Here is an 18,658-nt window from a genome sequence, read left to right as displayed (position 1 = left end):
CTCACAGAACTGTAGCCTTTGCTAATCTTCCTCTGAAGTTTGTACATAGCAAATGGTTTGCTCACAGGAAGATTTCTTGTAAATTATGGCCACCAGGGTTTAAAACCCCATAACTGTTAGTTTTGGGTGGCCTTTGGAAATTTGTTTTAATACAGTGGTGAAAATCTACAGTAAAGGTAAATAGCACCCTGTTCCATATGGATTGCATTCTGGTATGGCAGAAATGAGCACATTCTGAGCTGCAAGCACACAAGAGTTCTCTTGAAGATTGCCCTTATATCTTAAGAAGCCAAATGCTTAAGTTCCCAAAATGACCAGAAGTGTTGTTCTTACTTTGACAAGGTATGTGTGTTAAATTGATGAAATTTCTTTGCAGAAACAAAACACAGACTACTAGCTGGGGAACAGTTTGATTGATTTGTCTGTTGATGGGAGTTAGACTTTCTAATATTTTCTTAGTATTGCTTTTTTAGTGCTCACAGATTTTGATAGGTACTCAAAAGGACTTGGAGCCAGAACTCGTGATGTGTCACTCTAGAGGGAAACCTGCTACCAGCAGGTGTGCAGTGATCTGTATACCCCCTTTTTCCGGAGCATCTGAGATTGAAACCTCTTAGCAAAGAATGATATATCATTAATGATTTAAGGTACCAAATCTGGGAAGATTCCCTTGTTAACTACAATGGGTTCTTTTGTTTTTTGGGGTTTTTTTAAGAACACATTCTGAAATGCTTATTTGATTTTGAGTCATTGCAGGTATTGTGGGTTGCAGCACAAGCTAAGTGATGGGGATCTTAGAGGATGAACAGCTTTGTTTCTCTTTGTGGCCTTGCAAACTATTGTTTGCCTCCAAAAGCATTATTGTCCTCGTCCTTGTGAGCCTGACTTCACAGTCAATGAGCAATGTGTGTACATCTACACATAAAAATATATTTATTATTTTTTTTAATATACATGAGCATTTTTCCTAGAAATGCCACAATCATGCTTTTCTTGTTTCTTGCAACTACCAAAGCTTGAGAGGCATTGTTTAGCTGATATTTTATTTGCACCCATTTAAACTTACCTTCATGTGCTTCTCTCAGAATTTTTTCTTTTGTCCTTGTCATTGTGTAATGACCTATTCACATGACACCAATTTTTCTACTTTTTGAGGAAGAGCTCTGATGTTGGTTGATGAACAGGTTCAAAGTGGTAAGGCGTTTGCATTAACCAGGATCTCACTTGAGTCATACAGCTGTGAATGAGAGGAAGGGTAATGTAGGCTGGATGGATTGAGCATGACTCTCAGCTTCCCATTGCCTTTGTTGGCTATAGAGATTTGTGTAAGGACATAATTTATCCATTCTTCTGGGCATCCTAGTCCACAATTTTAAAAACAGTTTATTTATACACCCAAGTCCCACTAACTTTAGTGTGCACAAGTGTTTGATTATATACAAATATTAAATGTGTGACACTGTCTAGTCATGTCACAGTGCTGGGTGAGTTTCTATTCTTCTTGTCAGCATTAGAATTTGGGAAATGTTGATTAAATACTAAGGATTTTTAGTTGCTTGACTGGTATAGAAAAAAAATTTTATATCTGAGGATACAGAAAGTATTGCAGGACTTTAGGTACACAACCAAATGTGTATTTAAGTGTAGGAGCCTCAGGGGCTATAGTGATGGGCAACAGCAAAAAAAAGGCCCAGAAAGAAACCACAAAACACAACCACTCTCCAAACTAAAATAGTCCAAAAGGTTTTCTTGCTTAAGAATTGTTGCCTCTGTCACAATGATGAATGCTATCAGTTCATTCCTGTTTTTCCCTGTGTAGATAATGTGAGGCTCTATAAGGCTTGTGGTTGTAAAATCAACTGCGTATTGCCTGTTTTAAAAAGGCGGGGGTGGGGAGAAATAACTTGTACCCTGTGAATCAAACAAAAAGTGTCTTGACTCTGGCATGCCCTCAGACATTACATCACCACTCAGCCTTTTCTGTTGACATTACACTGGTATAGGAGAGTTTCAGGAATGCACTGCTTACGGTACTGCAAGGCTGCTCCAACTCCCTATAAAGTTACAGCCCTCATTATGTTGAAATTCGTGTTCTGAATAGCCCTGGTTAGGGACAAGCCAGCTTTTGCAGGACACAATTATTTCATTAATGTAACTCTTCCAAAAACAAGGTTAGCTGTATAGGTGCCAGGGGTCTTGTATGGTTGTATATTGTCTTTGTAAAGAAAGAGAACTTTTCTTCAGTGGTGTTCTTTGTGTCATCTAATTTGAAGGTCATTTATCACAGGAAGTAATGCTTATCAATGTCTAGGTTTAAGAACTAGCAAGATGAAAGGGAATTATTATTTTAGAGAATGCATTTTAAGTTTCCTGTGCACAGAAGTCTTCCTAATGAATAGTAGCTTATTGCAGTCAGCATTTCTTATCATATGAAAAGCATTCAGTGTGCAAATATGTTGCTGTGTTTGGATAAAAAGAAAATCAATGTATGACTCTGTCTTAAATTTGGTTTCTTCCAAGAATTACTGATGACACTGTATTTTGGTTTTTGCTTTATCTAAATAGCAGTTTAAATTCTATACACATACTACATACATATAAAGTCCATGCAAGAGATGTATCTAGCAGTGAAATTATTTATTAATTTTCCCCCATTATTTTTGGTAATTGACATTGGGAGAGTCATACTCAAAATGCCTCTTCCGAGTCAAGGTCTCAACAGCAGGAGCCATGAGTTTTCTTTAACCATTCTTGTTCTGATTGCCTCTTCCCCCATTCCTGGTGCATCCTGCCAGCCCCATTTCCTGTCTGCCCTTTCTGATTTCCTATAAGCCCTTGGGGGAGGATTTTGGACATCTGCACAGCAATACATAAGCCCAAAAGGACACATACTGAAATTAAATTCTGGTGGAGTGGAACTCAGACTCAGGAGACTGAATTTTTCAGGCCTTGCGTTCCTCATAGTACATCATGGGAGATCTGTAGTTAGTAGCACCTCTAATATGCTCAGATAAACTTGTTGATTTCTTTGTAATGTAATAAAGATGTTTTCCCTGCCATAGAAATCCTCAGTAAGGATTTTTAAGTTGCTTTTGATCATTAATAGAATTCCTGTTATGGCCTTTCTGCATTACAAAAAGGCAGCTGTAAAAATGTTGATGGATTATTCTCAATGATGCTTCTGTAAGCATTTGAAACTGTCCCACACAGAGCTGGCTGCTTGTAAGAGTAGGGATTTAGGGAGTGGGAATACAAATTTTTGGCTTTGAAATTTATGTACTAGAAGGAATTTGTATTTCTCCAGTCTGCTGTGTCTCACAGCTTTACTTTTTCCAGTTCATGAGATAGGCATGCTTCTTACTGAGGAACAAAGCTTCTGTTGTTAAAAAGCCTTTTGGACTCACCTGTTTGAGTCTCTGGCTGAGATGGAAAACATTTAAGCTCTTTTTTGTGCCAGTTTCAGCCTCTTGAAAAACGGTCTCAAGGAGTACAGCGTAGTATGTGAAGAGTACAGGCTGTCCTGGCCGGTGTGAAAAAAGATGTCTGTTTTCACAGTGCTGTGAGCCCTCTTTGAATTTGTTAAGTACTGAAAAAAAAAACCACCAAAACCAAACCGTAATTTGTGCCCCAGAATTTATTATCAAGTAGAAGATAAAAGGTTGTCTGTGTAGATACCTTGCAGACAAATTCTTTTCTTAGCCATAAGTTCTCCAAAATGTATCTTAGAGAGAACTTCCTCAGTTATGTCTCCTCTTAAGTTTTTTCTTTGAAACACAGGAATAAGAGGTTAGTGGCTGACCCTACAGAATTTGGCTGAAATACAAAAATGGCAATACTATATTGAATGACCCATGACAATTTGTGTGAGGTTTTACTGCTGTAGCTACTGAATCAGACCACTGCTGTTAGGGGTTCCAGTGTTAGCAGAAGACATGTGGGTGGGAACAGACCTGCTGGGGAAGTCAGCCAGTGATGATTACAGCAGTCTTTCAAGCTGTACTCAGTGGAAACTCTATACTAAAAGCCTAGATTCATCAACACCTAGATTCATCAACATAAAGGTACCAGCCTGACAGATCAGGAATTGCAAATAAATGGAAATACTTGACTAATTGGCTGTTGTCCTTAATTGTTTTTCCTTGTTGTTTCCTTGCTTGTTTGTTTCTTGATTCTTTTGGAAAATGTCTTTTCCTCCTCCATAGTTGTGTCCCTACTTTGTTTCCTATCTGGTTAGTAGATAATCTAACAATAAAAATGGATTGAAAGTAAATCTGTGGGTTTCCTACCTACAGAAAATGCAGACAACATGAAATTATGATCAAATTGTAAATTATCAGTCATTTTTAAAAATGGAAAAATAGCAGGAGAAGCTTTTTTTCATAAGATGTGTAGAGCAGTCTTGACACCACAAAAGGTCTAGAAGAAGCTCTAAAAAAATTTTGTTTCTCTTTTGTCAAATACTTCTCATACAAAATGTAATATATAACAAGGCTGGTGCTCATGGTTGTGGTTTTTATATACATACATTTATACGTACACAATCACATACAGTGTGTATGAGGGCAGCTTTCTTACAGTTTGCTTCTTTTTGTTTATAGCTTGCTTATCCCCCTTGAAATAGCTCCATGAGAAGCAGGTTGTCATGTTCACCCTGGGATTTTGTTGGGTTCAACCCTTTGGGGCTTCCTGATGTTTAGTTAGTAGGCTGTATCTATGGTACTGCTTTGATTTCAGTGGCTACTTACAGGGTATCTCTCTCCTGTCTGTGTGACAGCTGCCCTTTTGTAAAAGAATATTTCTGTACAGTCCGTAATTCCAGAATCCTCAGCTTCTTTATTAAATTTGAAATTGGGTGTTAGGCTTAGAAGTTCTCGGAGATCGAGAGCTGTCACAAAGAACAAAATGGCATAAACATTGTTTACTTAGGAAACCTTTCCTCCTTGGATAAATATACAGTTTTTATATTCTTAATGTAAATGGGTTCCTTTTCCACAGCTGATTGCTGTCAGTTCCAGTCTATTTTGGACAAACAATGTTTTTCAGACTTCAGTGATGCTTCATGTCAAGCTGTGTTTTCCTCAATGCTTATCAGTGCATATTCCACCACAGAAATGATGTGCGAGTCTCCAGGAGTTACGACTTGAGCCTAGCAGACTGCCCTGAACCAGATTCTTTATCTGTTATCATAGGAAAAGAACCAAAAGTCTACACCCCACCAATTAATTATGTTGTGTTACAGGTAAAATAAAGGGCCTGTACATCCTGTCTCTTAAAGGACGTATGCAAAGCACCACCAGCCTGTTTCAAATTTGGATGCTTCTGTGCTTCTCTCCCAGCATGTGGGTTTTGCACTACTTGACGAAGCCAAGGGACAGCTCACTAAAACCCTGAGAGAAATTCTGTCTGCTCTGATCTTTTCTGCACCAAGTTCCATTGGCCCCTCTGAAGAAAGGGCAGACATGCCCAAGTGAGTGGGAATTGAGATTTAAGAAGTTTAGTCTCTTTCAAAGCTGTAAACAGCAGCACGAAATTTGAGTCTGACAAGCATTTTCCTGCTAGTAACTTAGCAGTACTTGCTTTTAAAATGGTTATAATTTCTGTGCTTTTATCTGTTGTTTGTGCATGCTTTTTTAATTATATGGTGATGGTGCTTTTTGATTTGTGCATTTAAGACAGGCTCCTATATTCTTCTTGTTCTCTCCTGCATTGGTAGGGCCATTCAAGAGACTTGCTGATACTCTTGGAAAAATGATCCATGTCTGCTAGTCCTTTATCTAGGGCCAAAAGCTCAAAAATCTCTCTGATGTGGGTCATAAGCAATATGACATTTTATGGGAGCAGAAAATGTGGGTATTGGAGACTAAAATAAGGTGCAATTTAGATAACATTTTATTGAAATAATCCATATTTAGTAGCACCTGAAGAAATGTAGCTTGTGGGATTTTGAAAGCTTTCAAATTGGCAGTGCTATGAACAAAAAATAAATTCCCTAGAGTGGTAGTACTCTGCAAAATGCAATGCTAATGCTACTGTTACTAGACTACAGAAGCAGATTAGATCTTCATTTATTTATATCAACTGCTGTAATTTCCTTAGGGAAAGAGAAAATGAGAAGAGTTACAGTGGAATGAGTGGGGAGTGCTAGTCCAACGTAATTCTTTCAGATTCCTGATGGTGGTTCATTTTAAGCATTTTTTGTGTACTTGAAACTCAGACTGAATTGGTGTTTTCTCCCAGGAGCAGACTCTAACCATGCCTGAGAGTTTTCTTCCTTCTAAGGCAAACTTCTGAATCAGCAGCTCATAGTCATCTGGAAGCCTTTTCCTGTCATAGTTGCTAACAGCTAGGCATAGAAGCTGACTCTGTCCTTCCAAAAAAATTCCAGTATTAACAGCAAGTGTTTTTTCTGTCTAATCTTGTGGTTGCATGAATATTGTAAATGTTGATTTCTGAAGTCCTGGTCAGATACAGCAGCAAAAAGGCAGACAGTGAAACAGGTGGGTTTAATATTGGTCTGTTCCCCCCAGACATCTGAGCTCCTCATGCAGGGTCTAATTCAGCACTGCAGTGGTTCTTGAGGTTATGTTCAGCTTGAGTTTGTCTTTAGGGGGGAGGGTGGAAGGAGGACAGTGCCTGATGTCTTAGCTATTTAGTTGTCTCTGTGAATGCACAGAGACAGTTTTTGCCTCCCCCTGGCTTGCCTCTGTGATTTGATTATCTGGGCTTTTGTTCTTAAAGTGAGTGAATAGAAGGTACTCTGCTAGGAATCTATCCCCTCGGGACCAAAAATCCTTGTTCACAATTAAAGTGGAGGCTAACCATATGCAGGATGACATTCTTTCATCTACCCTTCCTCAAGCCCTTATATTTTTTCCTTTCTTTTCCTTAATTTTAAGAAGTATACTCCATTCTCTCAGGATTTGAGCCTTATTAACTCGAGTTTGGTGAACTTATTAGTAATTATTTCTTTTTCTAGTAATAGGGACTGATTTCTTTGTTTTCTTAATTCTTATTCTACAACTGTGAACTAGTGCAGTGAACTATTGGTTTATTGTTATATTAGTAATGAATATATCTAAGAAAAATTTTCACAAATGGTCCTGTAATGTCCTAGTAACATCAGTCCAGCTGTGCTCTCTAGAGGCCTTAGGTTCTGATTGTCTTGTGCAGAGAGTACTAATTGGAATTGAGGATTGTTTTCCAAATGTCATGCAAGTCATATCAGGCATGTTTGTGACTTTGGTGGCTTGGGTGTCCGCCCTTGAAGCTTCATGTGGCACGTTGTTCTTGCAGTGGCTGCAGTCATGAGGTTCTTCTGACAATGTCTTAGTCTTGACCAGAAAAACTGCTTTCCACTTTTCAGACCCATATCACCTAATCTTACAGAAAAAGATAAATGCATTTGGGAATTCAATCCTATGTTGTGAGAACAGCAGGAAAACATGTACCCCAGAGGTATCCTTACAGGGAAAGAGAGTGGAAAACAATGCTGGCTGTTACAGTGGGGGCAGCGTAATGGCAGAGATACAAAATACTTGGATATTTTGTGGAATATGATCAATTTCTGATGATTATTGGCAGACATACCCATCAAAATAAAATTTAATTTTCTATAAAAAGTTCACTACTCACAGCACATTGCTTACAACATCAAACTTGTGTACATGACTTTATCAGTTAATGCTTTTGGCATTTACTAATGGCTGGTTTATGTCAAGATTAAAGCCATAAGTAGTTTTTCAGCTCAGACTCTGAGCTGAGCTTGTTCTGTGGCTGGACATAATTGCATTGCAGATGTTTAATTCATTCCTACTTGTTTTCTCTTAATTCACTGCAGAATACTTTAGCCAAGTGTAGAAAGATAGAAGAATTGTAAAGGAAAGGCTCCTTTTTTTTTTTTTTTTAAAGGAATTTAGGACTTTTATTTTCCTGATACAAATATACAAGACATTTCTGCTGCTAGACTTAGAGGAACAAAAAAACTAGGAGAGCAAAAAACAAACAACCCACCTCTCAAAACCATTTTGTTTTCAAAAACATTTGAGAAAAAGAAGTTCTGGGAGATATATCTGTAAATATGCAGTTGAAGCAAAGATAGCCACCACCTAAGCAAAGCCTCCAAGCACAGAGGTTAAAGCAAGCCATGTCATACTGCTGAAACAGAACAAAGTAAACTACAGGAGTTAAAACAAGGGCTTAATCTAGAACACTTCCATAAACAAAAACATTTCAAATAAATTGAAAGATACATCCTTGTTATGACCTGTGTGCATCCAGGCGTTCCAATCACTGCACCCCACTGCACTGATGCCTATGTATAACACAGGAGAAAAAGAAGCAAGCCACTTAGTTCTTCACCATGTGTTTCAGTGGACCGAAGATCACACCCTTCTATTACTGTTACTTTATATCTCAGTTGTGATCTGCTTGCTCTAAAGTAACTGAAGCCCATCCATATTAAATTACAAACTCTTTTGCAAAATATTTACATCTGGTTTGAATCACAAACCAAACTCAACTGTTTTGGGGAAAAACCTAAATCTGTAAGACTTGTGAAATAATAGTGGACAGTCCTGGATCTTAAAACAGGAACTCAGGAGTTCCTTCATTTTTCCTACTGGTGCTGGTAGCTTGTTAAAGGTCTTTCCCAAGCTAAATGATCCTATGATTAATAAAAATAAATGGAATTTTAAAAAATCATGCTTATTGGCATTAGGTAACAAAAACTTCCCATGGGATCCTTTGGCTTGTCTGATTCAAAGTGATCACAGAACACTGACACTTCTAATCTTCCCTGCCTGTTCCTGCCTTGTAGCCTTTCTCTTTACAGGGATTCCTTGTAGATGGTAAACAAACCATCCAAGAAAATCTGATGACAATAACTCTGTTTCCTTGATACAAATAATCCACTCCTGAGGCTTGGCCCTGTTGGGTGAAAGGTGCTGCAGCACCTGCAGCTTTTTTCAAATCACAGGTCCAGTGTGGCATAGAAGGGTCTGGGAACCCAGTGGAAAAAGGCTGCCTGTGGTGCTCCAAATCTAAGATTATATCCAGGTAGGAATGCTTGGCTCTTCCCCCTGGGTGGAACATGTCATAGTGGGATGATGTAATTGTATCAGTCATGCAGTGAGACCCAATGGCCCATTAACAAAAGATGTCTCCTGCAGGGAAGATGGGTCTGGAATAGCTAAAGAACACTGCCCACCTGGTTTTAACAGCTGGCCCTTTAACAGAAGGTATCTCCCTGGAGTTCTGAGGGATGGGTCATGGAAGAGAAATGAACACTTCCCCACCTAGTTTTAACAGATGGTGATAGAGCATATACTTCTGGTTATATCTTGCATTGCAATCCAAGACATTTAAATATTGCTTTTCTACATTGTAAGATACATAGTTGTTTTCTTTTAAGAAATAAGGTGGCTCTGATTCTACATTGTGGCTGTTATTTATTGTAAGCCGTTCTAGTGTTTTCCTTTGTTTCATTTTACTGTCATAGGTACATGAGTGTTTAGAAAGGTGTTATCTCAACTTCCTAAGGTCATTACTGCTGATATATTTATTACATGTTGTAATTTACTGATTTTATAATAGGCATTATTCGTAAGATGTTATTTTTTTATGTATCTTATCCCATATCTAATAGATAACCAGTGATAACCTTAATGAGATAACACCTTCACAAGAGCGAGCTGTTTTAACATCAGAACATATGAGCCTTTTTAAAATTAACAGAAAGGGTGGAAGAATTTTAAAAGAAAGGTCTTAGGAAATCAGGTCTTGCTCTGCTAAAATTGCCAAAGCTGGCCTGTCACTTCTTCTAAGTGCAGCTAACAAGCAATTTGCAAGTTCCTATGTGAAGCTATTTTGAGGATGAGAAGTTTGTGCAACACAACAATCTATTCTGAGGGTGAAAACCAAATGCACCTCTGTAAACAATAAGGTTTGTCCCATGACAACCCGCAAAGGAAAAATGAAAACATATCTAGAGACGGGAAATTTGATAGACATATACAATAGCCCTTACTGACCGATGAACTGAGTTTCACTGTATTGGTGACCAATTAGGTTTAACACAATGCCTTCTGATATATCCTACAAATATGAGCTTTGTGAATAAAGGATTGGCTTCCTGCATGAAGAAAATGGAGTCTTGGCTGATTTATTCCAACAGCCAAGTGTGTTTGATCAGTGTAAATATCATTCGGCTTGAAAATGATAATGAAGGACTTCATGGTTCTTTTAAGTAGGTAGGATTGGATTGAATATCTCTGCCACTGGAGATACTCTAGAGCCATGTGGACATGTTCCTGGGAAGTCAGCTCCTAGGTGGCCCTGCTTGAGCGGTTGGATTGGACCAGATGACTTCCAAAGGTCCCTTCCAGCCTCATCCGTTCTATGATTCTGGTAAACCATTTTAAGGTACTTCATCAATTTCTTCCTTTAAGTTCCCCAAATTGTGATCGCTTTAATTTCTGCAAGTCCGTGTGCTGAGCTGCAGATCCTGTCACTGTGGCCTGTCTTGCCATTAGTACTTTCATGATGGAGCGTAAAGGTTTCAGGTGGGCATTTTCCTGACACTGTTCACTTCTCACCTCCTTCTTCCCCTTGCCCCTGTGACCTAAAGCCCAACCCTAATCCACCAAGACAATTATTTCCCTTTTTATTTTGGCAATCTTTGAAAAAATCAGTCAGAAGAGAGCTCTGGAGATCACCTCAACTTTAGTTACTTCTCAGAGCAGGGCATCTTCAAAGTCAGATCCGATTGCTCAGGGAATTGTTCAGGTAAATTTTGGATTTGCAAGAGTGGAGATTCCACCGTCTTTTTGGTGCTGAGTTGCAGTGTTTGTTATGCTCCTGAACTTGCTATTCCTTTGTGCTCAGCTGGAATTTCCCTTGCTGTGACTTGTGACTGTTGCTTCCTGGGTACCCACTGCATGACTCTGAGGAGAGTCTGTCCCTGGTTGCTCAGTATTCCTTTGAAGAATGGGAAACTGTTGAGGTCCGCTCTGTCCCTTCCCTTTCTCCTGGCTAAACAAAACCAGTTCTCTTAAGTTTTCCCTGCAGGTCACAGGCCTTCAGCTGCAGCAGGCCTCTTGTCCACTCTCTGTCCAATTTGTTAGTAACACTCTTGTGTTGTGGGACCCAAGCCAGACACAATACCCCAGGTGTGGTTTCGAAAAATGCCAGATAAGGGGAAAAATCTCTTGTCTTGTCCTCCTGTTTACACCCTTGACAGTGCATCAAGTTGCTGTTACTACACATCACTGCAACGGCACTCTAAATATTGCTATCTCCAAAGCAAAAAAGAAAAGAAAAAAAAAAAAGCAATATACCCCCAGAGTATACTGGGGTCAATGGTCTTTGTTTGCAGGTAGTATATTGCTTTCTGTGAGCAATGACATGACATTTCCTGCACAATTGGTCATTGAGTCTTACAGGACACACAGAGTGTTCCTCTGCAAATAATTTTGGAAGCAGGTTTGAAGGGTCTCACAGACACTCCATTCCTGGCATGTACATGTTTTTTCTGTCCTGTGTGCAGGATATCTGAAATCTGTCACTTTGGGGCCCTGTCATTGTTAGTTTATGATATGTGGGGAAAAAAGAAAAAGAAAAAAAAGATACGGTCATAAATTTGAGTTTTCTAGGTGTTTTAATTACAAGTCTGTTTTTAGTCATGTGTCCTTGGCAATCTAGCTGCTGCTTCAACAACACAATTTGGAAATAAATAGTAACAACTGGCAATATTTCTATACAAATAAGACTTCTTTTTCCATATAGCATTTCTTTAAGAAAACATATTAGAGGTGCTTTCTTTCTAGTTGCTGAGATGTTTCCTATATAAGCCCTAATCCTTGGAGTTTTGGCACAGCAGCTCAGCCTGCTGTGGGCTAACATTTTATGAGCAGTCAAATGAAAGGGGAAGCACATATTCCTGGCACTGTCAGGTCAGCTTGGAAGGTAAATTGCCTAAGTGCTTGAACATGTTGGCTTGTAGAAATAACTTTCTGGCTTGGAAAGTATGGGTTTATGAGTGATTCTGAACTAGTGTGCACAAGCTTTTAAAGGAGCTTTTGTTTGATCAGTGCTTCTTACCTGTCAGAAAACGAGCAGAATTGCATTCATAAGTGCTTACTCACATCCTGCACTCTTAGAGATGAGGGAAAAAAGAATGGTTGGATTATGATAGCAGGGAACCAGAGAAGGGATTTTAGTGGTTCGTTATTGCATTTTTGTGATGGGAAGCATCCAAACACTGCACTAATGTAATTAGAATTGCAAACAGAATATGTGCAAATTGATAGCCATTTTTCTGTGAAAGCGTATATTTTCTGTTTATTTGCTTCTGAGTCCTGTGTTATTACAGAACTTGTCTCCTCACTGCTTGGTGTTACTTTGCCTGATGATTTTATGTTTCCCTGGAGAATGAAAGGCAGAAACCAGTTATATTTGAGCCAAGCAAAACAGAATTTGTCCCTCATCAAAAGTTAGAAAAGGGACAAACTGGGTCAATTTCTTTATTTTTCCTCTTTCCCCTTACCTAATAATAATAATAAAATGAAAAACCCAGCTTCTTGGCTGTATTGATTAAACTGCAGCCTAACATTAGTGGAGGGATAGAGATTTATTTACACTGTCTACACTGTATAACTGGAATTGGAATTTGCTATTGCCTCCACTACGCATCATTTAATCTCTAATTTGGGAGAGAAATAAACTGTACTCCCTCCCATTTATAGTAGAATAAATATTTGGAGGCAAGGCACAGTTTGTGGCCTCTCAGAGCTGAGAGGCGTAAGCTTTTTGCCACGTCAAATGTCACCTGTCATTCCAGTGCCTGCTTGTAGTATATTAAGCTACTTTAAATTGCATATTGCCTGAAGTTCTGCACAATAAAGACATTGTTTATCATTTGTGTACTGCTGGAAAAGGCAGACTTCCATCCCTTCAGCGTAACTATGACCAGGAAAAAAATAAATAGTGTGATAAATGGGCTGGAGGGACATGGTTTTAAACCACGTGAGACTTGCTGACCGTGAATGTTTAGCTTTGTTTGCTGTTCAAGATTATTCTCAGTGACTGACTTTTGATGGTCTTGGTAGACAGGTCTGGCTTAATGAGTAATGGACATGCTTGTGTGTAATGGACGTGGCAGCTCTCTTCTTAGGTTTGTGATGGAGTTTTCCTTGGTAGTTCTGGAGATGATAAAAAAACTATGAAAGGCTTCAACATCAAAAAAATACCAGAGTTGTGGGTTGAAAAATAGAGAGTGGGATCTAGACCTAGATATGCTTATATTAAAGCCAACCAAAATTCATGGCCTTATTTAGCAAAGCAAGCATACACTTTGGGCAGTAGGTATTAGATATATGAAGTATGCTTTTCAATTTTGGTCCATTTATGCAGGCAACATTTTTGTTCTGGTACTTCATCCCCATTTAAATGTAAACTGATCAGTGAGGTGCAAAAAATTATGCAAATTATTCTTTGTTCTCATTTTTGGTTTGGAGGAAGTAGATCAATAGTAAAATAGCATCATTCAGGTGATACTTTGTTGTAAACTGCTTTTATTTTTATTCTTAACAGTACATCCTTTCGGGCTCTGATGACTTCAATTTGTATATGTGGAGGATTCCTCCAGATCCAGAAGCAGGTATGTGTTGATGTTGTTTTAGATGGGAAAGGAAGTGGGGGGGGGGCAGGTGTCTGACAAATACTAAGCTGGTATTTAAAAAAAATTGCTGTTCTCACATTGTGAATCTAGAGCAACTCTGAGGAAAGCTGGGTAGGGAGAATTTACAAATGCCTTATCCAATGTCTAGATAACAGTGGTCAATGCCATTTGAATGCTTTCTCATAATGATTTTCTAATTTTTTCCCTTCTCATGTAATGATCATTCCTCCCATAATAAAGCTTGCAGCATAAAATGGTGCTGGGTACACAGGGTGTTCCTTACAGCTGCAGTGCATTGACCTCTTTTCCCCTCTCATTCCTCTTATACCAAAATCTTCCCACTGATTTCCAATGCAGAGGAGTTATGCTTTTTTACTTTCTGGGTGGAGGAGCACTATCAGCTGGTGGAAATGTCCACTTTTGACTAAATTCTGACCCATTTCCATGCTGGTGCAGACATGGTAAGCAAACAGCAGTAGCACAGCTCTGTATGGAAGTACAGGAGAGGGATGTTAAAGGAAAGCAGCAGTGTGGGGGCAGTGTAACAATGCCATTGTGAATGCCACTGTTGGCATTCAGTGTCTAATTTAATGTGGTCTACTCAGGTGTAGGGTTTGGCAGTATGACATTCTATGCCATACAGCATCAGCATCTCTCTTCTGCTGAAACAGATCACTGCTCTTCTACAAGGGTGTTAAATCTTAATTGAAAGAGTCAAGACTTTCAAAACTTCATTTTTAGCAGCTCTGCCTCTTTAAACTGTACATTTTAGTGATATTAAGTACAACTGAGGGCTATCCTGTGGTCTCAGACGCTCTTAGCAATAGTGAGAGAAAATTACAAGCTATGTTAGAGGTAAAATGAAAATAGTTTGTTTCATTTTCAAAGGTTGTTAATCACAGCTGTATAATCCACAGCTGAGAGGATGAATAGCCTTCGGTTAATGGCAGGGTTTTGAGGAAAATTACATTCTAATTTTGGGGTTTTTGCTTAGTTAACCAACATTTCATGTTGCAGTCCACAAGCCCTGAAGATGGTCCTGCTAAATACCAGTAGCTTGGCCTTCTATCTTTGTATGGAGTTTATAGAGATATCTCCCTGCTTTTTTTTTTTTTTTTTTTTTTTTTTTTTAATTTGTGTGATTTTCTTGTACATTTGACACTGGTTTACTACTACTTATGGATTTTTCCCCTTAGTTAAAGCAAAGATTACATACATTAATATTAGTTATTTGTAAATTTTATTGTGTGGACTGTAGAATTGTATTTTCTGCATGTATCACCATACTGTCCTGACTTCCTTTGTAAAATCTGGATTTAAGATTTTCTGTTTATATGGCTGTGATGCTCTTGAAAACTTTTTTCCCAGGCATCTGCACGTGACAAACTTTTTATCTGGGACTTTTGCACAAGGATGATAGCTAGTACTTGTTGCACCTGTAAGCAAAATAATTATTAAGCAAAATAATCTGTTTCAGAGTAGTTGTTAAGGATGCTACTCTGTAAAAAAGATATATGCTTGCAAAAATAGTTGCTATTTACAAATAAGTGATACATTTTGATCAAACAAATTTACAATTTAATTTGTGATTTACCACACAACAATGTCATATCTGTTTTAGTCAGGTTTCTTGTCTCTGGTTCTTGTAACTTCAGGAAGGATGTCAGTACACTTGCAACATTTCAGTTACAAAATTAATTACTTAATATCAATTGCCCTCAGTGGTTGCTTAACGAATCAGAAGATCCAGGAGCAGGAATGTGTATGTCTTAATGTCTCATAACTTGAGCAGTTCTCTTTTTGAAATATTTTAGCAAAACTCACAAGCTTGGTTTTGTTAGACCCAGAGGTCCGCTTCTGTGACAAATAACTAATTGGGCATCCAGATCACCTGTGATGGGCTTATTGCAGCTTTGCTTTTCTTCATTCAGCTCTTCTTGAAGGGTTGTGCCCATTTTGAATGTGATGAAATGCCCTTTCTTAAATCTTATCCTGCTGTTCAGAATAATTGCCAGAGAGTGATGTTGCTGTGCTTCCTTCTTGGAGAATTAGTCTTGCCATAGGGATGTAAAGACTTTGGAAAACTTTTGCTTCAGTGGAAAACTCCTTGTTCTTATGTTCTAGCTAAAATAAGAGTGCCTTTGGGTTTGTGATCTGAGAGAGTGGAATGTGGTCTTTCACTTAAAATAGTGTGCAAACTAGACAGGATGATGTAATGTCCTGTACTGTTGGTTGGTATTTTAAATAAAAATATCTCTCTAACTGATTTCTGCCTTCCGGTTGAACTTAGACATTGTGTTGCTATAAATATTTATGATACAACTCCCTTAAATTGTATCAGTTATTTGAAAATAGGGAAGTTTTTTTTAACGTTTATATATTTTTAAACAGCTGCATCCTTAACAATAGCTCTGAAATGATTTTGTTATAAGTGCACCAAGTACTGGTTATCCAATGTTAGCAGCACTAGTGAACAAAAGATGAAGAAAAGTGTGAAGGAACACACCAGTCAGACAGCTGCAAACATATTTCAAGTTGGAGAAATGTGGTTACCTGTACTGGTATTTTGCCAGGAGAATAGAACAAATTCTGCTGGGTTTTTTTCAGATAGTCATAGTTTAGAAGTGTCCTTCCTGTAGGTTGCTTTAAATCATTCCCATAATCAGCCAGAATCTGCAAGTGGTTTTGTTTGGTCCAATAATTAGACAGGATTTTTACCCCCTTTGCAGCAGGGAGGTATGTGAAAAAAGGTATTTCCTAAATTGCTTAGGAAGCCATTCTGTTGAAGAGTTTTACTGACTGCCTCCCTCCATAGTCTTAGATTATTCTGAATAGGCTGGGATTTCCTATACCAGAAGGTTGGTCGCTTTTTTACCACCTTTTGTGGTTTCTCAAAGATGGAATAGTTTGCTCATTTTTCCACTTTCATCTCCATCCAAGTACTATCCAGCTTTCCACTGTGCTTTAGAAGTAATTGCCAAATGTTTCATGAATTTGTTAGCCAGTTTCTTCTTTAAAGTAATCCATGGAAGTATCACAGTTTTTTTCAGAGGCAGCTTCTAGCAAAGTTAATGCATAAGTTTGGCTGAAGAAAAGCAGTCCTGAGTTTCCACAGCTTTTACTTGACTCCAATGCAAGCTGGAAGTGAGAAGAGACATCAGTCCTACATGACTTGTCCAGCAAGCCTATTAACATATGAGGACTTAAGACATTATTAAACCTAACAGCAGTAAACATGGTAAAGAACCCCTGTTCAAGACAGAACCTGACATGCCTTGTGGAATAATAGAGGGTTTAGTAGACTAAAAGTTTTCAAAATGGAATTTACATTCCTCACTCACTACTCTGAATCATCTATGCAATTCTTGCTTTTGAAATATTGCTCAAAGCTGCTGTGTGAGGGATATGGTATTATTTGTGATTGAGAAGACAGCTGGGAATCCTTCAGTTCATGTGAGCAAGCTGTCACCAGATTCTGGAAAACTTTACTAAATCAGAACAGCAAACTGCATTTCAAAGATTCTTTTTAATTCTGCCTTTGACTGTAACTGCAAGCAAGAAAGGGCCAGTCATTGTGGTCCAGTTACTAAACTAATTGCACAAATTTTCAGCAGAACTGATGCAATTTTTCTTCCTTTTTTTCCTCCTCCTTGGTCTTTGTAAATGCTGGCACTTCTTCAGGCCTGAAGAATGCAGGAACAGATCTTTTCAGAATACCTGAACACAGCTATCTCATTGGAGACAGCTTGTGGTTTAAGTTCTCAAATTCTGGACTGATAAATGAAGATGAATAAGTGTTTCTTAATGTCTTTAGCTATTTTTGAGATATTTTATATGTGGGTACATATGCATATATGCATACCACTTGGTTGGGGCAGGGGGAAGCCATGTGACCCAGTGGGGAGCATGCTCTGGAAGGTTTGTGGTTTTCAAAAAAAAATATTTTTCTGAGGTGTGGTCTTGGGATATAAACTGTTTTACATTTAGGACTGTAGTTTGTCTCTTTCTTCAGGTGAGTCAGTGTTGACCAAATTGTGCTATGGAGCAGCTGTTTGATTAACACAGCGAGTAAGTGCTGGGTGGTTGTAGAAAAGGTTTTATATTCAGGGGAATTGGGACTGGTTTCTGTGGCATTTGGATTGCAATAATACCACGGACCTGTGGAATGTCCTGGCTAAGGGGCCTCTATCAGAAAACAAGTCAGTGCTGGGTGCTTTGTAGTGCTGTAGACAAGTGAAGGAAGATTCAGCATCCAGGAGCGTTTCTCTCACCAGCCTTAGTTTGTTAAATGTCTAATTCAGGAATAGAAAGCTGAAGATAACACTGAGCGCTGGGAGAGGCTGGAGAAGCTTTAGTCCCTAGCAACTGGCCATCTAATTGTACCAAATTCTCTTGGTTGGATTGAAAATGTTTGCAGCCACCAGTGCAAAACAAATGCACAGCCAAGCAGTTCACACTTCCATTAAAAAAACCCAAACCCAGCCACAAAAAAGCAAACAAAAAAAATCCCAATCAGACAGCTATTGGTTGTGAGATAATTTCACTTACTTTATATCTGTTATGTTCAGAAAGCATAGTTGTTGGTGGTAATTTGCAGGATTCCAACAACATTGTGAAACCTGTTGCAATGTATGACATTAAGTACAGTACAAAAGAAGTGTCTCTCAGACCAGGAGAGGGAACAGAGTAGGAAGGGAGTGCTAAAGTTTATTTCTATAGTAATTTTGTCTTAGCTTTCATGTTGTTGTTCAGCTATACTGGTGATAACAACAGTGGGAGGGTTGGGATAGATAAGGTGTATGGCAGATATTTAGAAGCAACAAAAGAAGGGAGAAAATATACATCCAAAAATAGCCACTACCACTACAATTTTATGCATAGTCTTTACATGTTTAAATATTACTTTTTGGCTTTTGGACCCTCCACAGAGATACAAGACCACTGTGGGGCTGGTTCTAGGCATAGGCCAGGCAAAGGAGTTGA

At 38.5% G+C, this 18,658-nt stretch overlaps 1 protein-coding gene across 5 annotated transcripts in view; it reads left to right on the top strand.

Moving 5' to 3' along the window:
- DCAF5 (DDB1 and CUL4 associated factor 5) overlaps nucleotides 1-18,658 on the top strand; it is a 70,120-nt gene that overhangs the window by 37,093 nt on the left and 14,369 nt on the right. For all 5 annotated transcript variants that reach the window (XM_041459804.1, XM_041459801.1, XM_041459803.1 and 2 more), the window contains exon 7: nucleotides 13,588-13,654. In XM_041459804.1, coding sequence (XP_041315738.1) covers nucleotides 13,588-13,654 — 67 coding nt within the window. The remainder of the gene's footprint in view (nucleotides 1-13,587; nucleotides 13,655-18,658) is intronic.

The sequence above is a fragment of the Pyrgilauda ruficollis genome, unplaced genomic scaffold, assembly GCF_017590135.1.
Source record: "Pyrgilauda ruficollis isolate IOZ18807 unplaced genomic scaffold, ASM1759013v1 scaffold14, whole genome shotgun sequence".
In the NCBI taxonomy this organism is placed as follows: domain Eukaryota; kingdom Metazoa; phylum Chordata; class Aves; order Passeriformes; family Passeridae; genus Pyrgilauda; species Pyrgilauda ruficollis.
The sequence above is the reverse complement of the archived record's forward strand: the minus strand, read 5'-3'. Positions and strand labels throughout refer to the sequence as shown.